General features: G+C 52.7%; 1 protein-coding gene across 1 annotated transcript; it reads right to left on the bottom strand.

Moving 5' to 3' along the window:
- Positions 1–5,002: 5,002 nt before the first annotated feature.
- Ngfr (nerve growth factor receptor) lies at positions 5,003–23,661 on the bottom strand. Its single transcript, XM_028755087.1, has 6 exons — positions 23,453–23,661; positions 16,918–17,059; positions 13,711–14,070; positions 9,960–10,212; positions 7,914–8,074; positions 5,003–7,265 (listed from the first exon to the last, which is right to left on the bottom strand). The coding sequence occupies exons 1-6, from the start codon at positions 23,525–23,527 to the stop codon at positions 6,973–6,975; spliced, it is 1,284 nt and encodes a 427-aa protein (XP_028610920.1). The 5' UTR covers positions 23,528–23,661; the 3' UTR covers positions 5,003–6,972.
- Between the last annotated feature and the right edge of the window lie 729 nt (positions 23,662–24,390).

Below are 24,390 nucleotides of genomic sequence, written 5' to 3'. Positions count from 1 at the left end.
TCTGTGTGTGTGTGTGTGTGTGTGTGTGTGTGTGTGTGTGTGTGCAGGTACTCCTCAAGAAGGCCAGCAGAGGGCCTCAGACTTCCCAGAGCTAAAGTTACAGGTGGTTGTAAGCTGCTGGATGCTGAGGCTAGGGACTGAACTTGAGTCCTCTGCAATAGTAGCAAGTGCTCTTAGATCTCGACCCATCTCTGTAGACCTTGATGATTCCTTCTAGAAATTCACACTGGGGGCTACCTGGTGAGGAAGTGGGCGGGGCAAGTGTTGAGGCTGGGTGAGGCTGCATTTGATGTTTTGGGAGACCCTTTCAGCAGTCTTACTTTCTCTCCCCTCCCTGCCATGCACATACAACTGCCAGTCCCTTGGTTCAGGTGAGATGACTTTCCTGTCCCAGGGATGGAGCACCCAACCTTCACCTTAGTCCATCTGTGATCACCTTCATGGGTCACAGGGGATGGGCCAATCAGAACCAAAGACCCCTGGGGACTTCGGTTGGACTTTGGTTGGATGTTAGCACACTCTACCATAGACCTTGAACACAAGGCCTTTAACTTTCTTGACAGTACAGAGGAGAAGGCTACCTGAGGAAGGGAACAGGAGGTAGAGATGGAGAAGCTGGATCCTGAGGATATCCTATCCTGGTCTTTTCATTTCTGATGATCATATAAATTCCCTCACTGGGTCAGTTGGGCTTGATTCTTGTTGCAACACAAATGCCCCTGGCTATTATGTTGAGAAGAAGGGAACTTGAGGCTGGCTTCTGAGCTCTGTCTGGGGAACCCCAAGAGGTCATGGCATAGACCTCTGCTCCAACAATGATGAATGGCACCTGAGTTGCCCTGTGCCCCTGGCCTGCACATGTTGCACAGTGCTGGCATCCAAGGTCTGGGGGAGTAGAATGAGAACCATCTGGACTGCTGATGGAAGCCATCGCTCCGGGGTAGGGCTAGGTCTCTGGAGTGGACATTGCACCCCAGGCCAAAGGTTTTTGAGATGGGGCATCAGATTTCTTCCTGCTAGATGACTCCAAGAGACCTTATATTCTGAATCACTAGGCTATGAGGCAGGGGAGGGCATTCCTAGCGTTTTTTTCCCCCTAAGTGAGTAACCCCAGCCCGGATGTGGTCTGCAGGGGGCACCATTGAATGCCCTGGGAGGGATGAGGGATGAGAACTAGAATGTTCCAGTGTGTTCTTCTGTAATGGTACCTTTGGGAAATGTTCCTGGCCTCATCTCCTGGATTCCGTGAAGGGCTGGAAAAGGTCGATGCCTAGGTGGAGCATGCTGGGAAATGGGGCTTACTTTCTGGGTCTGGGAGTTCTCTCCCTGCGTTTGGAACTTTTGACAAGGGCCTGGGTTTGGGCAAATGCTGAGAATGTCTGCTCACTTTGGAGGAGCTGGGCTGAGAGCTGGAGCCCAGGGCAGGACAGGGAGGGTAGCAGGCAGGTGTCTGGTGTGGCTAGGAAGGGTCAGTGGGAGGATGGAGCAGGGAACCAAAATGGATAGAAGGCTGAAGAAAGGGTTCTCCTTGCTTCTGCGCCCGTCTCCCGGAGCCTGGCAGTCCAGCCTTCTGCCCGCCAGCTGCCACAGAGCCGAAGCGGTCTGCTTTGTATTATCAGAGGAGCTGCTTCTTCTAGCATGTGGTCAGCAGACCTCAGCCGCATGAGCACCGAAAATGTCTTCTGTTGACCCCAGCTCTGGTCCAGCCCCTTCTTTCCCCTGGAGTTCTACCACTGGCCCAGGGTCCCCCATGGTTCTCCCTGCTGGATGCAAAAACCCTAGACGTGTTTCAAGTCCTGTCTTGTGTTACCCATTGGCTGACTGAGGGGAAGGGGGCCGGAGGGGAACAGGTGGGGCAGCTGGTCCTTTAAAGATGAAGAAATGAGACAGAATGAAATAGACAGAGTCTGGGTCTGAGTTTAGAAGAGAGGTGGTTTGGGAGTATCGGAAGGCATGCAGGAAGTGAAGACTACAGACTAGGCCCAAGGATGCAGAGGACCCAGACAGAAGCTAAATGGTTTTCATTTGTCCTCTGAGACCCCTCCTCTCCAGGACTTGGAGTGAGTCACTACTTTGAAGGTTCAAATCTCTACCGCTGAGCCCTGTGCTGCAGTGACCCCGTGCAGTTGCCACTGGCCATTTGTGATCATTGGCATTGACACGTGGCTGGTCTATGAAATGTAGAAGAAGACACATAAGAGCTGGGTGTGGTGGAGCACACCTTGATCCCAGCCAGCACCCAGGAGGCAGAGTCAGGAAGATCTCTGTGGCTAACCCAAGGTCAGCCTAGTTTACATAGCAAGCTCCAGGACAGCCAGAACTACAGAGAGAAACCCTGTCTTATAAAAAATCAAAAGAGAAAAACAACAACAACAAAACAGGATTGAGATACTTAGTGGGACAAAAACTATTCCAAATATTTCATTAACAAGTTTAAATGTGCCGGGTGGTGGTGACGCACGCCTTTAATCCCAGCACTTGGGAGGCAGAAGCAGGCAGATTTCTGAGTTCGAGGCCAGCCTGGTCTACAGAATTCCAGGACAGCCAGGACTACACAGAGAAACACTGTCTCGGAAAACCAAAAAAAAAATAAATAAATAAATAACCAACAAGTTTAACTATGGACCACAGGTAGAGGTGATGTATATCATTGGTATATATTCCATTGGCAGGGTCAGCTGTTTCTTTTATTAGTGTAAGGTGCTCACTAAAAAGCTTCCAAGTCTATATGTGCCACTTGTATTTGGTGAGTATTGGGCGGAAGGGACTCAACGCTTAGTCTGTATAAATGAAGAGTATGTCAGCTTTATACTAGGTAAGGTGCTGAGCTTGAAACAGTGAGCAAGACCAGAGCCTGCCTCTGGGTTCCTGGAATTTACAGGAATTGAATAATCACTCAGACGGGTGCCTAGCTGCAAAGAGGGCTTAAGTAGTGTAAAGAAAAAGAGGGACCGAGGGTTTTTTTTTTTTTTTTAAGCTGGAACCAAGAAACCTGGTTTGGAGCTGGATATGGTGACATACTCCTGTAATTCCAATGCTTGGGGTGTAGAGGCAAGAGAACCAGACGTTTAAGGCTACTTTTGATTATATATGGCCGTTCAGACCAGTCTGAGTTATAGGAAACCTTGCCAGAAACAAACAAACAACCACACACACACACACACACACAGACAGACACACACACACACACACACACACACACACACACACACACACACACAGAGTTGTGGGGGGAGGCAGCTAATTTGGACCTAGGCCACCAGTCAGGCTTCCCTAAAGACTCACTAGACTGAGGTAACTTGGTAAAGACTATTCTAGATAGAACAGCACACACAGAGGCCCTGTGGCTAAAGGAAATTACAAAGTTTTCAGAATTCTGAAACTGTTCTGGAAACACACAGAGGGTAAGGTCAATGCTGGATCTAGGTGGTGAGTCTGGGGGGGACTCGGGAGGGTCCTCACACACCCTTCAGGACCACAGCAGGCATGAGGAAGCTGAGTATAGACATTTTAACTCCTGAGGTGGAGACAGAGGGGGTGGAGAAGGGCAGAGGGCCACCAAGCCTTTTCCCACAGTGTAGGGAAGGGCTGGGGAGGGTTTCAAGCCCTCCACAGCCCTCAGAGTCCTAAGAACATAGTCCAGACCACTTGAGCAGACTCCACGGGAGCCCAGGCCCTTGTCTGACTCTCCCCTCCTTTCTTTCCCCCCTTACTTTTCTGGACTCCAGGCTTCAGTCTTTCTCCAGGCTGGGCTCTGTTCTCGCTCCTTCTGGGCCTGCTACCTCACGCACCCCTAAGGGCCAGCTTCCATGTCCCTTCCCTGACCTTTCTGGGGCTGGTTGGGCTTGACTAAGCCTCCCCTGCCTGCACTCTATATACCAGCCAGGGCTGCCTGCCGCGGCTCTCTGAAGAATGCAGCCACTGACAAGAGGACTGTGTTTATTCCCACCAGACAGAATCTGGATTTTCCACCTTGAGGGTGAAGATGGTATTTACTTCATCAGAATGCAAAATCCCTGAAGATAGCAGATATACTTCCGTCTTCACAATAGGAGTCTATTCCTACTATAGAGTAAGTCCATAATAAGAAGATAAGCCCCCAAGACTGAGACTTTCTCCACCAGACAGGGACTGTCTCTGCCATTATTTTCCTAGTGCCAAGAGTTTCTCCTCTCCACCACGATGTCATCCTCCTTGTCCACCCCATTAGTGGGGGTGAGAGACAAGAAGGCTCCTGTCTCGCTGGTGTCTGACTCTTGGCTGGGCCCCACTGGCCCCACTTCCTTGGCCTGGAAGGCTGGGGGTTTGTTTGCTGTTCTTCCTAGAAAAGCAAATCCTTCTCTTGCCTTCCAAGGTGACCACAAACCACTCCTACTAAAGGTCCTGGATGATGGACCAGTAAGTAAGAGGACCAGTTCTGACTACCTGCCTCACCAGCCTCCGAAGGGGCACAGCTTCGAGCCAGGCATCCCAGAGGCTCTCGGGCCAGAGATCCAAGAGCTCTGGTTAGGATCTTCACGGAGTCTCGAGGGAGGGGCCTGCCTGACTCCTGGCCAGGCCAGCCTGTCTCCTGCTGAGCCATCTGGACCCTGATCCTGTGTGATCTTGTGTATGAGTATGCTTCTGTGTCTTACAGGCCATGTGGGTGGCTGGGAGCTATGGGGTCATGACCTAGCTCTCCATCAAGCCTCTGGCTCCCCTGTGGTCAGTTTCACTTCTGACATCTGGTCCAGTTCACAGCTGGCTAGTTTCCTGCATGGCAGTTTTTGCTTTCCCTCTCTGAGATCTGGGAGCAAAGGGCCCCTGCTCTTCTCTCCCACCCACTTCTTGACTGCACACTCGAAGTTGCTAGATTCTTGTCAAAACTTCTAGAAAAAATGGACAGGAACTAAGTTGGCGATTATAAAAGCTAGGGGTTCCGGCGAAGGGACTCTGGTTTACACATTTAATCACAACTAACAAAACAGGATTATTTCCAGAAAAAAAAAGTCTCTTGGTACCATTTTTCTTTTTTTGCTATTTAATGGTCACCACGTACATTTTATGTGTAGGTTTTGGGAAGGCCCAAGAAATGATTACACAGGATGCAAAGGGAAGGTGTCAGGGAGCATGAAGGGGTCTGGAGCTCACGGTCACCAGCTGGAGGGCCAGAGGTTCCATCTTGGCCCAAAGTAAGGCTGGAGAGACCCCAGAACCAAATACATGCTAAACCGTACCTGCAGCCCCCCCCCTACTCCCCAGCTTCTGGGGAGGAAAATAAATACACAAAGAATGTCCCACTTCCCAGGTGTCTGGGGAGGGCCAGCAGGTGGGGTCTCTCTACTAATTGCAGATTGAGGTCCATAAAAATACCACCCGTGTACAATGCTCCTGGTCTCTTTACAGGGTTGAGTGGACAACCCTGTATCTCTTTACAGGTGGGGAGGGACAGTGGTCAGTCTGTGCATACCCTGCCTAGGTCTCCTTCATGCTAAATAAAGGGGGAGCCCACTCATTCCAACAGCAAGCAAAACAGAACAGGCCAACGAGCCAGGTGAAAGCGTCACTGAGCCCTCGCGCCCCTTCCTGGCCATGCTCAGGAAATCAGTCCTTTGGAGGGGCCTTGAACCGGAGGAGAAAGCTGCCACAGACTCGGGCCAGCATCTGCTTTTTCTTGCGTTCTCACTGCTTTTCTTCGCGGTAGTCTTCTGGGTGCAGCCAAAGGGGCTTCAAGAAGGGGAGGAGTGTGAACATTCCTCCACGCACAGGCCATCGGAGACAGACGCCAGCTCAGATGCAGCAGTTCTCTGCCTGCTAGAGCCGGGGGCGAGGAAGACAGCCCCATGACACTCAGCTCGGTCAGTCCCCTCCGATCTTTCTCTGGCAGGATCCCAGCAGGATCTGATCTCAGCCCAAAAAGAGCCATGGGGGGAAAAGCAAGATATCCTACTGTGTGAGTGAGTGTGTGTGTGAGTGTGTGTATGTGTGTGTGTGCATGTGTACATGTGTGTGTGTGTGTGTGTGTAGTGTTAGATCATGGGGTGGGAGTCCTTGGTCCCTGACCCCTAAGGCTGACTCCAAGGACCATTGTTGGCTTCAGGCTTATGCCAAGAATGAGGGCACTAACAGATTCATCCCTCCACAAACGCCATGTGGATAAGCCTGACAGAGATAGAGGAAGGCAGCACCCCACTCCCGAAGCCCTTAGCCCAACTCCATCAGGATAGGCCACTGGACCAGGTCTTGGATAAATAGTTCTTCTACACAAAGGTTGGGTAGGGGACTGGAAGTGGTTGAGGGTGGAGCAGACATGGCTTCCAGATATTTCCCTGAAAGTCACTCCATCCCTGCCAACAAGCACACTTGATGCCCTCATTCAGAAAGGAGTGTGTCAGCCTACATTTATCTCCCTGTGGTTGGGTGGCCTAGGTCAGTTCCTGCCTCTCTCTGGGCTTTACCATCCTATGTGTAAGAGGGGAGTGAGGACTGGGTTCCAAACCTGCTTTCAGCTCAGATAGGCCTGTAATCTTCTTCATCTTTGGCCAGAGGGGAGAGAGGAGGGGCTGAGGAAGGTCTAGCCTACCACAATGCCCCCCTGCTCTCCGGTTCACAGTGTGGAGTCCATGGCTCTGGTTCTTCAGTACCTCCTGAGTCTTAGGGGTGCCCCTGTTACCTTCTCTAGTGTCAAACCCCCAGATCTGACACAGCTAATATGTTAGAAAGAAAGGGAAGGCCTGAGATGGTCATGAGGCAAGACAGGCTTGGGGTGGTCCTGTCTCTCGCCGGAGAGGGAGTGTGTGGTCAGAAGCAAGGGGCCCCTCAGGAGTAGCAACAGGGCTGTGGTTTGGGGAGCGGGACACAGAGGCCCTGCACAGAGATGCTCCGTTCTGACTGTTGGGCCACCCCAAGGGAGAGGGGGGCAGCTCTGTGGGGGCTGTCTAGAACATCAGTCGTCGGAATGTGGGACAGGACAGGGGCTCCCGGTCTGTGAGCTCACACTGGGGACGTAGCCGTGGACTCGCTGCACAGGCTCTCCACAATGTCAGCTCTCTGGATGCGTCGCAGGGCAGCTAAAAGGGCATCGAGCGTTGCACTGTCCTGGGCACCCCAGCTGGCCAGCAGGGCTCGGACTGGGCAGGCCTCATGGGTAAAGGAGTCTATATGCTCAGGCTGGTAGCCCAGCTCGCCTGCCAGATGTCGCCATGTATCCCCATTGAGCAGCTTCTCTACCTCCTCACGCTTGGTCAGGGGCAGGCTACTGTAGAGGTTGCCATCACCCTTGAGGGCTGCAGAGAACAAAGGATTTCAGTCCCTAACCTGAGCTTTCATTCCTTCAGTGCAACTAGCTAGCAGCTTGGACCAAGACCCCAGAAGGGCCAAGGCCCACACCTCTAGAGTTAGAGGCAGAGGGATAGCCAAGATGAAGGTCCTAGATGGATCCTAAGTGGGAGGGACCTTGGGTCCTGCTGACACACTGTCCTCTCCACACCCTCAGCTCTGGCATCATCCTTTCCATGAGTGTCCCCTCCCCCCAGCAATCATCCAGGCTGAGGAGGGGACAGGGCACTTGAGCTCCAAACAACTGCAGCAAGTGTCCTAGAGCCTGGCTATGGGCCACTAATTAAGGTACACACTTAACCACTTGTTTCCTAGAAGTCCAGGGCAGGAGGCTAATTGCAGCTACTTTGGGCAGTAATTAACCCCCAGGGGGGACAATTAGCCTGATGAGTCTGGATGCTCCAACTTGTAAAAGCCTGCATTTCCCAAGTCATCCCAGGAGAAAACAAAAAACAAACAAAAAAAAACCCCAAAACCCAAAAAGTTCCCTTTCCCATGTCCCCTACCCTGCTCAGCCTCTCCTACCCTGGTACCCAGCCAGTCCCTCCTGTAGTCTACACATAACTGAACCCCCAGTCTTTTGCCTTCTCACTCACCCTGGCCTGAGGCAGTCTGTGTATGGGTCTGCTGGTCATGCAGGCTCTGGCTGTCCACAGAGATGCCACTGTCGCTGTGCAGTTTCTCTCCCTCCGGTGGGGGTGTCTGGTTCACCGGCCGGCTGTTTGCTCCTTGTTTATTTTGCTTGCAGCTGTTCCACCTGCAGCCCAGGGACAGGGGACAGGCCAGGTCTTGGGGTGCGGATTCTATCAGTGCAGCCAACGTAGCTGTGCTGCCGACAAAGGCCAGGGGTGTGGCAAGTGGCCCCCCCAAGTGTCTAAGGAGCTTATTTCTTTATATGACCTTATCCAAAAGGCTGAGAAGTCATAGGGTGCTCATTTCTGCATGTGGGTGTACATGTACATGCAAGCTCTCGAACACACACACACACACACACACACACACACACACACACACACAGAGAGAGAGAGAGAGAGAGAGAAAGCTCTGTAAGGGTAGAGGAACTTGGTAAGCATTCAGTAAATGTTCTCAGAACGAACTACATAAATAAATGACTTCCTAGAAATTCCATTTTCCCCAATCTACCCTTCTAAAACACTCCCATATGTGAGCAGCAATTACACACACACATACACACACACACGTACACACATGCACGTGCACACACACAGATTTCCTTGGCAATCATAAGCAGCAGCAGCAGCAGCAACAGCAACAAAAACCCTAAAAATAAATGTCCATCAGAGAAGACTGGCTAACTACATTACGGTCCATGTCGCCTGCTGTTGAATGAAAGGCTGTAAATGATCAGATAATCTGTGTCCTGAGGAAAGCTCTCCTGAGGGGGATTAAGAGGGGAAAGTACATTGTAGAAGGTGAATGGTATGTTCCCACTGAGTCATTAGAAAAACTCTTCACGTCTACATGTAATTATAAAACATTTATGTGTGAGTGTTTATATATATGAAAAAGCACTCTAAACAGCTTAAAAGGTGTTATCCCAAAGAGATTTCCCACAAGATGTGTAGGATTTGAGGAGCTAAAACAAGGCTTTTGCTTTTTGCTTGAGGAGACATTTAGAAGTCTTGGGACTGGGGCTATTGCTTAGTGCTAGTAAACTTGCTTGGCATGCTCGAAGATCTGGGTTCCATCCCTCGGCACCACAAAACAAATTCGGTCTTGTTTGCATTTGCTTTTAAAAAGCATGGATCACTTTGATGCTTTAAAAACAAAATACCAAAGGAAAAGAAAAGAAAAACTGAATAGGACACACATTCAAAGTTGAAAATGCCTTTTGCGAGTTCCTTGATGTGGGTGCCACAGGAGCCCAAGGGTAACGAGGGAGTTTGAGAGTGCCATGAAAGCAAAGGCGACTTAAGAAAAGAAGAGACACATGCAGAACCAGGGACAGTGGGGTGAGTGGGGGCTGAGGGCAAGGAGGCAAGTACCAGAGGTGGTGGCAGGGACTAAGGAACAAGGAGCAGCCTGGACTAGAGAAGAGCTAGAGCCAGGACAGGAAAGGAAACCCTGTTCTACGACACATACACTCATACAATGCACACCACGCACACACACTCACACACACCACACACACATACCACATAACATTCACATACACCACACACACATACACTCACACACACACACAACAATACACCCATACAAGCACTCACACACATCACACGCATACACACCACACACACTCACCCCCCACATACACATAGCATTCACACTCACACACATACACACTCACATAAATATACTCTCTCACACACACACCATACACATACACACTGCACATACACACCACATACACACATACTATGGGAGCATATACACCACACACACACACACACACACACACACCACATACACACATATACCATACACCACACACACACACCACACACTCACACACACTATTCGAGCACACACACACACACACACATGCTAAGGCGGCCACACCCAAGAGTTGGGCATGAGATGGTGATGGAGGATGAGTTTAGGGTTGAATTAAGGGTATGCACGTCTCAGGTCAAGGTCGGAGCAAATGTCTCCTTCGTCTTCAGTGTTCCCCCTCTTACCTCTTGAAAGCAATATAGGCCACAAGGCCCACAACCACAGCAGCCAGGATGGAGCAATAGACAGGAATGAGGTTGTCAGTGGTGCCTCGGGTCACTACAGGCTGGGAGCTGCCCATCACAGTGGTCACCATATCTGCCACTGTGCTGGCTACGAGGTCTTGCTCTGGCGGTGCCTCAGGCTCCTGGGTGCTGGGCACTGTGATGTCGGAGCCCTCCGGGGGTGGAGACCTTGTGATCCATCGGCCAGGGATCTCTGCGGAACAGGGCCACAGGAATCAGGACCTACCCAGGCCTTCCCCTTAGCTCCAACTTTCCAGGGTTTCATCATGAGCCTCTGATGCCTGGGGCCAGGCACACGGGGCCGGGCACACGGGGCCAGGCTGGCTGTTACACATGGGGTTGGGAGCTAGGACTGTGCACATGAATCAGCTTAGCAAAGAAGAGCAAGGGCTGTATGACAAAAACTTATGTCAGTACGGGGCCTTGATTTCCCCATCTAGAGAATGGACTTTCTGAAAAGAAATGGTCTCTGAACAACTTTTTGGCTTAGGCCATGGAACCAGGATTCTAGTCTCTGCCAGCAGCCAGGCATGAACACTGAGAAGCCAGAGCTATAGAGATTCTTCAAACAGGAGCAATGCATTAATTCCTCTGGGCTAGTGACCATGGCCTTGAGGAAGGATGGGCCACTTAGATCTGATCAGAAACCCCATCAGAGACGCTGCCTGGCAGGTGGCACTCAGCCTCTTCCTGTCTTAGATGCTCCAAGTCTAGACTGGCACTAAATGTATAACTGGCTTGCTTCACCCCAGCCAGTCCTCGCATAGTGGCCAGCATGTTTCTTGTGACACCTGACCCCACCCCCAAACAGCCTAGCCCTGGCACTCACCTAGAGGTGAGTGGGTTAGATAGCTGGCACCCTCGTTAGAAGGAAGCAGACGGCTGGCAGGAGGGCCTATGAAGTAGACCCTGCTTATTGCCTCAGAAGGAGCAATTCTGTGCTTGGCCACCCATCTAGGCCCACTCATGCCATTTGGACATTGCCAGCCTTCCTGGCAGAGGCTCCAGCCCCTCTTGGCACTGGTGGGTGGGATTTTCCATTCTGCCACCCAGCCAGAGGCAGTGCTAGGGGTTGTAGGCTCTGGATGGTGGCCTGGGGGATACTTGTCTGGGCAAAGCAGCCTGCCTCATCCATTCTCACTTCCCACGCCTGGAGCAGGGAGGGAAAGCAGACAGGGTATGCTAGTAAGGTTAAGGGGAGGACACTTTGCTACCCAGCTCTGCCACGCCCAGTCTACAGTGTGCCCACCCAAGCTGGAGCTAAAGCTGCCCACTAGTCCTCTGGGTCTCCCCAGCTCAAGACAGAGATGCTTCAAAGGCCCCATTTTCAGCACCTTCTGAGGGGTAAGGCCCCCAGATGTGAATCTGGAATCCATCTGGCTGGCAGTGGGGAGAAGGTTGCCATCTGCTGCCCAGTCTCACCCCTCCCCCATCCCAGTACCAAGCAGGGCTGGAAGGGGCGGGTGGGAAGTGGAAGAGACAGTCCTGTCTGGGTGGACCCTAGAGGACCTTGTTATGATCTGCTAGAGTAACGGGGACAGCTTAAGCTGTAGTTTGAATCCAGAGGCTGCAGATATGACTTAGTTTGGATTGACAGTCCTGCCCCAGAGGTTGATGTGGGTGGGTGAGGGATACAGAAATGAAGGAGCCTCAGAGAAGGGCTAAAGACAGTGTCGAGTGTCCAGGACACCTCTTCTCATCCCCGCCCCCAGCCTCTCTGATAGGGGTTGGAGACGAGATCCAGATGTGGCCCTGTCCCATAGTGTTCCAACCCACTAAGCGCTTGGCAGGTCCTGACAGCCATTTCCGGAATGGGAGCTATCAGGAAGAAGAGGGAGCAGGTGACCCCTCCTAAACTTCAATGCGGTAAGGAAGCTGGGCGTCTGCCCCAAGGCTGGGTGAGTCACCGTGTTGACACCTGAAATGTATATGCGGGCAAGTATGCTACATTGGACAAGAGTGGGCTGCCAACCCGAGAATCAAATTCCATTTCCTGAAAGGGATGCTTGGCCTCAGGGCCAACATTTAACCCTTCAGAGGTTGAAACCGAAAGAACAATATAAGGATAAACGTTCCTCCGGGGTGCCTTCTGCCAGAACGCCTGGGGAAGCAAGATTGCATCTGGGAAGAAATGATTCCCTGCTCAACAGAGCCTGCCCCTTTTCCAACCAGGTCCTCCCTTTCCTCTAATCACACCCCTGACCTTGCGCCCCACTGGCTGATCCAGACTTGTCCACAGAACTGTGCTTCCTGCTGCCTGGATGCTGAAACGCTCTTCCTGCTCAGCCTAGCTTCTCAGGCCATTTGCCTGTCTTGGCCCATAGAAATCTCCACCACAGCCACCCTGGGGCCTAGGCCCCACCCCTCTCCACCGATTCATCAAAGAACTGCAAGCATACTTAGAGCCTCAGTGCAGCTTGCCAGCCTTCTCTGCTCTGCTACTAGAGCAAGCTCGAGTTTGGGTATGGGGGAGGCCCTGGCTGGTTGTCAGGACCCTTCCTCAGCCCCAGGACAGGGGATTTGTATCTTCTACTCCACAAGAGGCTGATGGAAGGCAGAAACTGCTTTGTCTCCATTAGGGTAGGGTATCTCCAAAGCTGGGGCTGTCTTCTCCCTCCAGTTAACGGGCTGAGTTACTGCGCTCCCCTCACTGGGCCGGTGTCAAAGGCCATTCCCTCTCCGGGAAAGTTAGGGACTTCCTGAAGGTGATGCTCTTGCCTGCTCAGTGTGAGGGCAACCTGAGGTTCAAATTTAAAGGAAAATAGATCCATGGGACGGCCACCCACCAAAGGGCAGAATGAAAAAGCAATGCCAACTTTTTTGGCCCCTTGGAGATAATCACTACCAGTGACCGTGGTGGCTGTGTCCTGGCTCCCAGCTGCCTCCTCCTGTCCCAGGATCTCTCTATCTCTTTCAGGTGAGCTGGATAAGGCAGGCCCACAACCTTATCTTGTCTACAGCCCTCTGTAGATGAGAGAGCCCTCCAAGCACACCCCACTTTATCCTATCCCCCACCAACCCAGGCTTGCCGCTCCTCTTCTGTTCCCTAGAATCAATTCCTTCATTACCTGGCCATTTTCTTCATCCAACTCCATCTCATTAAATGGCCACAATGTTTCTACCTCTTCTCCAGACATCGGGAGGGGAATGTGTCACCCACCCCAACAACCTTATGGTGACCCTACAGCCATCAGAAAACACTTAGGTCCAGAGACGGGAGTTATCCTCTGATGTCACTCAGGCTAATTTAATTTGGGTTGCTACCACCCACATTTGGCCTCATAGCTGAAGGGCTCTCACTCCTATGAGTCTCCAGCCCCACTCCTGTCCAGAAAACCTGCTCTAAGCTGGAAGGAAGCCTGCTTCAGACTCTGGCATCTATGGCGTCTTCCAGATGCAGTTTGCGGCCCATATAATCGCTGAGAAAGGAGTTAGGATGACTCCTTCCAGTGAACAATAACCCGGGCCTTCCCAATGTCAGTCCAAAGAAGGAATTAGTGGAAAATATTTTGCTGTGAGGTTGAATCTAGAATCACCACCTCGGTGCACTTACCAAAAGTATTACTAAGCCTCAAAGAGGGTGCTTGCTGGATGAAGGCCAGTCTAGGCCCTTACGACCTCTAGAGGGCGCCCTTCCTCACGAATCTAGCTCTGCATCTCCCACACCAACCCAGCCTGGAACTAAGCTCACCCTCGCATTCGGCGTCGGCCCAGGGTGTGCACTCGCGTAACTGGCGCTCAGTGTCCTCGCACACCGTGCAGGGTAGGCACGGGTCCACGTGGTTGGCTTCGTCTGAGTATGTGCCCTCTGGGCACTCTTCACACACTGTGTTCTGTTTGTCCTGGCAGGAGAACACGAGTCCTGAGCCCACCTCGCACACACTGCAAGCCTCGCAGCGGCCAGTCTCCTCGTCCTGGTAGTAGCCATAGGAGCATCGGCACACTGCATCATCTGCCTCCACACAGGGAGCAGACATGCTCTGCAGGCCCAGGCACTCGGTGCACGGCTTGCACGGCTCAGTGGCGCTCACCACATCAGAGAACGTAACACCTGCGGACAACAGCACACACACAGAGCAAAGCATCAGCGTCAGAACGTAGTCACTTGGGTGGTGTTTGAGCATGGGCATATGACTACAGGACTAGAGATTCTCTGTCCCTGTCCCCAGCTAGGACTATTACCTCTGTCTCAGCTTCACCTTCTTATTGACTCCCACTGTCTTTTCTGGAGTCCCTCAGCCTGTGAAAGCTGGTTTGAACTGACTGGGAAGGAGACCCATTCTCTAGGCCCTAGAAGAGCTGGTCCTGGGGCCTCCTGAGGTCTCAGCTGTTTAGGTAGATTCCTTGGCAAATCTCAGAGAGTTGCCAGACCTGTACCCTAAGTTCCCAGCACGACTAAAGCATAATATGAATGGTTCTGTCCAGCCTCACACACTGGCCAGAGGTTAGTTATGCCTGTCCTTTTGTCCTTCTTCCCAGGGGGTGGGAGAGGGCAGCTCATGTAGGCCTGAAATGGGAGTGACAGCAGAATGTCATACTGCCGTACCATACTGCCTGCTCCTTACCATGCTGCCTGTCCAAGGGCATACATGACTCTAAAGAGCAGACCAGTGATCCACGGAAGACAGCACAGGTACAGGAAGGAAGAAAGACAGGAAAGACTTGCACGTACAGTCCCCTGGTCCTTTCAGTATAAAGGGTCAGTTCCCAAGCCTACCATCTAAAGGCACCAAGGGTCATATCCTGGGAAGTGTGAGTGTTGTGTGGAGGCAAAGGGGTTGACGTAAGGACAGGAGAGAAAACAGAAGGGGAGGGGCCCGGGTAGCAGGTCCATTTCCAGGTGGTTTGTAGAGGTACCTTGTTTCAAAACTCGCTTCTGTGACTCATTTGCTCTGTGATTTAACCTCTCTGAGTATTTTCCTTTCTCTGTGAAATAACATCCAGATATGGTGGTGCACAGGCGGATTGTGAATTCAAGGCCAGGCTGCTTTACAGAGTGATTTTGAGGCTAGGCTGGGCTATAGTGAATGAGAACTTATCATGAGACTACATAAAGAGCAGGCAGTGGTGGCGCACACCTTTAATCCGAGCACTCGGGAGGCAGAGGCAGGCGGATCTCTGAGTTAGAGGTCAGCCTGGTCTACATACAGATCAAGAGCCAGGATAGCCAGGGCTACCTACACACAGGGAAACTCTATCTCAAAAAACAACAACAAAAAAATTAAACAATTTTAAAACCCCAAACAAACAAACAACAACAACAACAAAAACGAACTAAATTACACACCCACAGGGTTGTGATGAAGAATGTGTTGAACAGCAATTAAGATCACTGATGGTTGAGATACAGTTAGACAGCAGAAAGCACTTGGCGGGACAATCTCTCCACATGGGAGTGAGGGTGGGGACGGCAAGAACAAGCTGGCTCCTGGGAAAATACAGAACTGAGCCGGAAGACACCTGGGAGTAGGTTTTGGATGGTGTGAAAACTGTGGTCTTTTTTGGCAGGGCATGAAGGCAGGAGCTTAACAGGCTTCCTAGTGGAAACATTTTTTTTTTTTTTGAGGATGGAGGGAAAGTCTGCTGGGGTCCCCAGCCCATAAACTAGGCTTGTAAAAGCAGCCTGTTAACACAGCTGGAGAGGAGTGTGGCAGAGGGAGCCCAAGGGTGGGGGGAGGTGGGGTGGCAGGGAGGCTGTCTCCGCCCCTATCAGAACTTCCCCTGGCTCCTGTTGTGGTCCTCTTTCCTAATTTCCTGGCATGTCTTTCCCTGAGCCCCCAACCCAGCAGCTGCTGAAGAAGGGCACACAGGAGAGAGGGGTGTGGCCTAGGACACAGACATCCAGGCAATGGGAGGCCATACTCGGTGGCTGACGTTGACTCTGCCTTGGGACAGAGACTCCGTGAATCCAGGGCAGGTAAGGTGCCACCTTCCAAGAGGGCAGAGCCTTCCCATCCAGCCCAGGTGTCCCACTGCTGGGGACAGGGCTGCAGAAGTCACAAGTACAGAGATAGAAATGCATGTGCTTGAGAACACTAAGGAGTCTGATTACCTGAAGGTTGGACGGACTCAGGAGGGAGCATACAGAGGTAAGAGAGGACTGACTGATAGGCTCAGAGCTCCCAGCTTCTTGGGGGGACTAAATGCCCGGCAGATGCAGGATCTTCCTGGCAGCACACAGGGAAAGAGCCCTGCCTTGGGGCCTGAGGCAGCAGCAGAGCAATGAGGTGTCTAGCAGAAGAGACTGAGACGCCTGGTCCCACAGGGCAGAGAACTCACATGGGGATGAGAACAGAGCTGTCATCCGGCCTCTCCCTCCACCACTCCTGGAAGATGAGCCTCTTTATTTCTGAAGGAAATGCCAGGTAGCTCTGCTCTGCAGTTCTCGCAGCACGTCATCCCATAGTAAGGACATCCTTGTGCCGCAGCCCCTGTCCCTCTTGTCATCAGAAAGCTACAGAACAGTGGCCTGGAGGAGAGGTAGCCACACCCTCCCAGGATCCCCCAAGGTCAGTTTCCAGGGCAGCCAGGACTTGATCCTCCTTTCCCTACCCCCAAAGCCACAGAGGGTAGGTTGCAACCATTGATCTTGTAGCACAGAAGGTATTTTTAGCTGGCCTGAGCATCAGTTTCTTCTCCCTGCCTAGCTACATTCTTCTAGCAGCCTCTCTGCTTGGGGGGCTGGGAAGGGGGACCCCTCTGGGGATCCCCCACCAGGTCCGCTCCTCCTGCACACCCCCTTATCTATATTCAGCCTTTCCCCGATCTTACATGATATCCCACTCACTTCCGGTGACCATGCAGAGGTTGGCAGGGGACCTGCCAGGAAGCAAAACACTTTCAAGTTCTGTTCCATGCCTGCCAACCCTTCCCCCGTTTGCCACCCTAACAGACTCACTGTCCAGGCAGGGTTCACACACGGTCTGGTTGGCTCCGCAAGGCTGGGCCACACCTTCACCCAAGTTGCAGGCTTTGCAGCACTCTCCGCTGTGGGTGTACAGGCCTGTGGGACATGTTTCCTTGGCACCTCCAAAGGACACCTAGGTGGAAAGAGATCACAGGGTCAGCCTGGCAGGAGAAAAGGGGGTGTCTTCCAATGGATCAAACGCCTCCCTCTTAATACTTTCTATTAGAACCACCTGGGCTGGGATGAGCTCACCCGGGAGGCATTAGGAGGATCAAAGCTGGCAGGAAGGAAGGCTGTGGGGGGGGACAGCAGGGGCCGTGACTGCTGCTGGGGTGTGAGGTCACAGCCTCAGTGGCTAACCTTCTGCAGAGTTCACCTTAGGGTTACATCCTCTCATAGAGTTCTGAGGATACACCACATGAGGAGGCCAGCCTGAGACCGGCATCCAGAATGGCTGGACAGGTTGCAGCTTGCACGGGGCTTCTAGCCAATGGGACCAGTGGAGCTGAAATCTGGCCCAAACTCTATTTGCTAAACCTCACACCTGCAGGGCTGTAGTTACCCAGAGGCAGGGATCTTTCCTAACAAAGGGGAACAAGGCCCTTGTCCAGGTCTCTTTCCACATATTAAATATCAAAAGGGAGTTGTCTACATCCAAGAGCAGAAGGTAGAGAGGCTTGGGTTCAAATTTTGACTCTGTACTGGAGGTTTCTGGCCTGCCCTGGGTTTCCTTTAGGAGTTTTCACCTCTGTGCAGATAAATACAGGGACAGCTTGGTGCCAGGGCAAAGGCTGATGGGCAAGTCTGGAGCCAAGACAGAGAGAAAGGGACGCCTGTTATCAGTGGCTCTCACCACCTAGAAACTCTGTTCTCCCAGAGTTGACTTCCAGTCACTAGCCGGACTCCATCCCCTCCCCTCTCCTCCCATGTGGCCCCTGGGAACAGAGCTGGATCAGGGGAAAGGGGAATCAGATTCCTGCCACTAAAGCATCTTTGCTCATGGATGGAACGACTTAGCACCAGATTCCCCAGAGGGAGGGGCCGTTGGAGGCTCACTTGGTTTCTGTTCCTTAAAGAACAATCTTAATGTCTAATAAAAACTCCAAAGCCTTCTCTGCAGGCTCCAGACCATGCGTGCAGCCCCCCCCCCCATTTGATGCTGAGCAATTTGGGCTCTTGTTGTGAGACCAGGGAGCTTTACAAGGTTGTTCGGGCATTCCTCTCCTGCTTCCATGCTGGACCAATCTTTGCCAAGACACATACACATACACACACACACACCAAACAAACAAAAACTCCACTGTGGTTTCACCAGAGTTTGATACAAAAGGAAACAGGTGGGGGGGGGGCAGTGAATACTGGGTGATGCCCTAGGAGCAGAGTGGTCTCCATAAGGCCAGCAGAGAGAGTGCAGGCAGCACAGGAAGCTGCCACCATCTCCTTCCAGGTACTGGCAGCAGGAGGGCTGGCTGGCAACATCTGCAGACCAGGAGCCCTGAGGCACCCGAGCTGGCTTCTTCCAGGAGCTGAGATTTCAGAAGGGTCTGTTCTGATTTCCTTTCATCACATAGGGCTCTGCTTAAATATTACTTCCTCAAGGAAGTGTTCCTATCACCCCCACCCCTCCCAGATTAGACAGGCAGAGCTATGTCTAGAGCTATGTCTAATTGCTAGTCCTGAAGTTGTCCTGGTAGCTCCTGCCCTATCTGGCACATAGTAGGAGCAAACGTACATAATTGTTAATTTAAGAACAGGAAACTGCCATATGCCTTCGGTTACCTGGAAGTCTGGAAGACTGACTCTGGATAACTATGTGTCCCCGGGGACAAAAGTGTACTTTTGTCATCCAGTGCGTTTCTCCTTTGCTCCAAGGTGGGGGTGGGGGTGGGGTGGGGGGCGTGGCCCTCCTCCACCTCTGCAGTTCTCCATCACTGGGACACTGTCTGATAGCACCAGCGATTACCCAGGGCTGCAATGCCGCAGTGTTCTCATGTTCTCTATCCCAGATGAACACATTTTTGTCATTTTGTCAGCTTTTTGATGGTCTTCCTGTCCCTTCTCTTCCTGTCAGGGTATCAGTTGTCACTTCTTGCTCCTATCGAAGTATGACCGGAAGAGTCCCTCTCCCAGAACCATAAAGTGTCAGTTCTAATGGAATCTTTAAAAACGATGCCACTGGACAGGGCAAAAAGCTGGCTGGGAACCAGGTGCACACATGCCTGTGAGCCCAGCATAAGGGAGGCCAAGAGAGGAGGATCTGAGTTCAAGGCCAGCCAGGACTACACAAAGAGAAACAGAGATGGAAGGGGGGAGAGACAGACAGACAGACAGACAGACAGACAGACAGACAGGCAGACAGGCAGGCAGGCAGGCAGGCAGAGGTGTGACTGAGTAGAAGCTGACGTAGAGGGAAGAGGTGCCCCAAGTCAAACATTCGGGCATAATCACGGCCCGTTTCACTTCTTGATCTGAGCCCCTCATCACTTAGGGCCAGACTGACAGACGGGTTTTAATTTCTCTGTGCCCCTGCTTCCTACCAGTTAGTCACACAGCACCTGCCTCAAACTGCTGTTTTAAATGAATGGGTGAGTACGGGGTCAAGGTACTTTACAACTTTTCTGTCCTCCACTGTGCGTTGTTCCCTTTGTGGACCTGGGGTGTGCACCACCACTCCTCTTAACCAAGGTCAGCAGAGAGTTAGGGGGGTGTGGTGAGGGGCTGCCAAGGGCTGTACATACAATCCTTGTCAGAGACATAGTAGCTTTGGGCAAGCACCTCTGCCAAGAACCTGTTCACCCCCACTCCTCCTCACTCCTCCCCACTCCTCCCCTCCTCTCCTCACTCCTCCCCTCTTCTCCCCACTCCTCCCCTCTTCTCTCCGCTCCTCCTCTTCCCTCTCCTCTCCTCCTCTCCTCCCCTCTCCTCCCCCTCCCCTCCTCCCCACTCTTCCCGTCTCCTCTCCTCCCCTCCCTTCTCCTCCCCTCCTCTCCGCTCCTCCCCTCCCCTCTCCTCAGGCCTCCTCACTTCTTTCAGGACTTACATATAGAGTTGAGGGCACATGATCAATATTCACATCTGTACTTGGTTTATGTTCCCTGTCATAAAATCCTAGATTTGCCGTTAAGTGGTCTGTGATTTTGAGCATCTTATTCTTTCTAGATCTCAGTTTTCCCATCTAAAACACTGGGTGCAGTGAGAATAGAATGGAATCGTGCATGCAGATCCGTCAGTAGCTCAGTCAATGGTGGTTGTTGAGGAAGCAGGTCTTAGGGAGTACGAGCTGCTGCCCCGGGAAGACAGAGCAGAAGGGAGGCGTCAGCCAAGCAGGAACGTGTGACTAGAGTTCAGGCTAATTGCTCCAAACTCAGATCCAAATTGATCAATTTATCAAAGTGACAGACCCATTTGCCTGTAGTTAGATCTACTGCATTTATTCATTTCAAAGTTGATAGCATGACTTCTCCATTTTTCAAAATGTTCACGATCCATTTATGTCATTGCAGGGCTGGCTTTCAGTGCTCCGATGAATTGGCTTTTTTTTTTTTAATTGGATAAAACAGGAAAAAAAACCGCCAGGGTTTGCAACCATATGGATGCTCCCATGGTCTCAACCCTGACCGTTCCCACCAGCTTCAGAGAAGGCTCCTCAGAGAATAGAATCTGTCACAGCCATATGGGGAAGGGGTGGGGGTTCCAATATCTGGAGAGCTTTAGCCAGGGCTAGGCATTGATTTCTGGCCCACTCCTCGCACCTTTGGAGTCATGAGTAGGAGGCTGGTGTCAATTCCTTAAGAAGCTGCCTTGTGCAGACTTGAAGAGAGGCTGGGGCTCTGCACGTGGAACAAGGGAGTGGCTAAGTTCAGAGCCACAGGGCAGCGGCTAATTTACTCAGCCAGTGGCAGTTCAGGACCACACCCCTCTTCGTGATCTCTAAGTTCGTGGGAAGCTGAAAAGGAACTGCGCATGAGTAGGAAAGACTAAGGTAATGACCCCCACCACCGCTTCCAACATGCCACCTCTGCTTTCTAAGTTGGGGAGACTGGTGCCCTGCCTAAATTTCCTGCGGGGTCAGCTTCCTAGCCTGTAAAATGAGAATCACGAAATTTACCTTGCTGGGACCTAAGGTGTATATAACATAAAAGTACCTAAGACAGTGCAGGTCACATAGTAGGCACTTCACAGATTTTAGTGTATCCTCCCTTCCAACTCATCCCTCTAAGGAAGAGCCAGATGCTACAGCCAGACTGGGCTGACCAGGTAGGGTGGAGCCGCTTCACTACCCACCCTCCATTGCAGCCCCGACGCTCACGCTGCCCATTTGCTGCCTAAGCTGCTACAGCCCTATTAGGAGCATTAGCCAGCCGGGCGGCTCTGGTTACAGACGTCTGAATGACAAAGTGCCTCCATTACCGGCGCGGCCCGCCAGCAGACTCGCCGGGTTGCGCTCTGGTTTCAGCACTCTCACAGCGTAGCAGGAAGAGGCTGGGACCGCGGCGGAATGCAGAACCGGCTCTTAACCGAACAGCCTGGGGAGAGCAGAGGTGGAAAGCAGAGCCATAAGGGCTCAACTCCAAAGGTTCTGTCAAGGTTCAGAGGCCACGCCCTCACCCCTCCAGGATCAGAACCACACAGCGCCCCAGGCCCTCTTCCCTAGCCAACCTTAAGGAGACCCAAGAAGCATCTCTAACCAGACGCGTTGGTTAGCAAACAAACACTCTTGCAGTTACTCCCAAGTCCCCGGAACACGCCACAAGTACTGACAGCTCCAGGGAACCATGTTTGAGCTTGAGAAGGTTCTCCATCCACTCGCCTCCATATCCCACCTCCTGCCTATCCTTTAGGATGGTGTCACCCACATCAATGCTGTGAAACGAAACGGACCAGCTGCCGCCCCTCCCCACCTGAGCGCGCGCGCCCCAGCGGCGCCCTTGAATGGAGGGAGTTCAGAGCTGGAACGAGGAGACCATCCAACCACACGGGTCTCTGGCTTTTGAGATCCTGACCAACCTGTTTAAACTCCGAAGTCCCTGTCTCCTTATCAGTACATGGAGATTTGGGGGTAAGTGTTCGGATGAAGGAAAAGGTAGAGGGAAGAGTCACTTTCATTGCCAACCTTCCTTAAGATCTGGTCACAAATACCCAGAGTACTGAGGTTCATAGAAGGAAGACCCAGTGGCCTTAGCTGGAGTTGGTGCCTCTGAACAGCGATCCGACAGAATCCCAGGCATCCAAGCGGCCCCTGTCTCATTTGAGAAGGGTTCACTGACTTTAACCGAAAGCCTGGCCAGGTGTGGGCCGGATGATGATCCTGTTAAGTTCGGGACCGGAAGGAGCGCGGAGGGCGCAGGGCCGGTGGCAGCTTAACTTAGAAGGGGCGCAGTGCGCAGCCCTAGGCGCGCACGCAGCTCCGAACAGTAAACCCTCAACCGCAGTGCCCCCTGCGGGTCGCCTGGGGTTTTTGCATCCCCCCCCCAAGTTATGCGCTGCTGGAACCATCACCGCCTTGAGAGTGCCCTCGCTCCGCATCCCGAGAGCTGACCGGCGTCTGATAGGGTAGGGGGATGCCCGGGCTCTGTCTCTCCCGGTCCACTGCGTTGCTTCAAACCGCGTGAAAGGTTTACCAAGGAACTACCCTGGAAGCGGATTTGCCACAGTGAAGTGGGCGCTCCCTTCCCAGCCTGGGATGCCTAGACGCAATTCCCGGACTGGGCGAGGCTACTAGAAAGACCGCTAGAACCCACGCGGGAAACGTCTGTGACTCGGCTGTCCTCATCGCATCGTCCTTGAGTTGGCAGGCAGGGCCCCGAGCACTTTAGGGTTTGCACCCGCTTTCCATCCCTCTACTTCTTTTGTGGCTGTCTCTTTTCTGCCCTCCTTAAAGCCCACTTCTCCCTCTTCAACCCCTCTGCCACTCCCGAATCGCTCCTTTCAATGCCCCTCCCCCCCATTGTCTGGCCGGTCCCCATTGTCCATACCGGGTCCCCTCTGCCTCCAGTCCCTCCAGCTGCCTCCCCCATTGTTCCGTCTCTAGCCCCTCACATCTCTAGTGCCGATCTCTTCCCTTCCTTCTCTTGCCCCGATTCTGTTCTACAACTCCCCAGGGACTAAGATGCTAAAGAGAAAACTCCCCTCGGGATCCCAGAATTCACATGCTGTTGTCAAAAGAACCCAGGCGCTCGAGATTCCCAAACCTCTCTCCACCCCACCCGAGATTGCTCCTAGTCCCCTACACCGCACCCATCGTAGTGCCCAAGGACCACCAGCGGCAGCAGCAGCACCAAGAACCAGCATCTTTACAACAGTCCTGTCTGCATCTCTATCCTGGGACTGGGTCGCCTCTGCGCTCTGAAAGTCCTAGAAGCTAGGACCGCCCCTGTGGGTCACAGCCTCGCAGCTCCTCTGCCACCGGTTCCCAGCATCTGGGACCTTGACGTCCTATTCTGTTCCCTGGGTGGTGGCACTCAGATCCCCTCGGGGTTCAGCTCTTTGAAAAGGTTAACAGGAGTCCCTCCTGCTAACCACTTACCCCTACAAGCAGCAGCAGTAGCAGCAGCGGGCGCAGCCGGTCCATGGCGCTGTAGGCAGCACCTGCCCTCCTCATTGCCCGCCTCCAGCGACAGCGCTCGGCTTTCTAGCTCAGTCCGCTCTGCGGACCGATGGTGCTGCGCTGAGCTGAGCTGCGCTGCGCTCCAGCGCCTGCTGCCCGCCGGAGCTGGCGGAGGCTCCACTCGCTCTGGCTGCGTGCGGGCGGGAGCAGCCGGGTAAAGGCAATGCAGCAGCCCCGCCTCCTCCCCGCCCAGCCCGCCCAACTCTCCTCCACCCCCCACCCCTCCGGAACCGCGCCCGCCCGGCTGCCTAGGGTAGGGAGTTTGGAGCAGCCAAGTGAGGCGCGCGGGGAACCGCACCCGTGTGCCCCGCTGCGGCTTCTCTGTGGACTGTCCCATGTACTCAGTGCATCGCCAGTTACGACGAGCATCAGTCCCGGATGCTGCGGATCCAACTGGGGCCATTGCTCTCCTACTGATGAGGCCTGCCTCAGGGTTCACTCTCTTAAACATCTTCAGTTCCTATCTAGCCCTTATTCTGAAAATGAGGCTGCCCTCCTTTCACGGTTAGGTATACACCTTAGTCCATCCTCTCTCCGATGTAACTTCCCACTTGCCTTGAGGCATTCAAGTTGAAATCTATCCCAATATCATAATTTGGAATTTCTGTCTGTCTCTGTCTGTCGTTCTGTCTCTCTGTCTCTGTTTCTCTGTCCCTGTCTCTATGTCTCTGTCTCTTTCTACACACACACACACACACACACACACACACACCATAGAACATAGAACCTAGGACCTTACACACAAACATGCCAAGCAAGCACCATATCACAGAACATCATATCACATCTCCAGCCTTTCATGAGCTTGAAGGAGTCACAGGTGCGCGCATAAAACCCAGGAATACACAAACACCCTC

Source organism: Grammomys surdaster, unplaced genomic scaffold (assembly GCF_004785775.1).
Source record: "Grammomys surdaster isolate TR1022 unplaced genomic scaffold, NIH_TR_1.0 126048, whole genome shotgun sequence".
Lineage (NCBI taxonomy): Eukaryota > Metazoa > Chordata > Mammalia > Rodentia > Muridae > Grammomys > Grammomys surdaster.
This window is presented reverse-complemented; position numbering and strand designations above follow the sequence as displayed.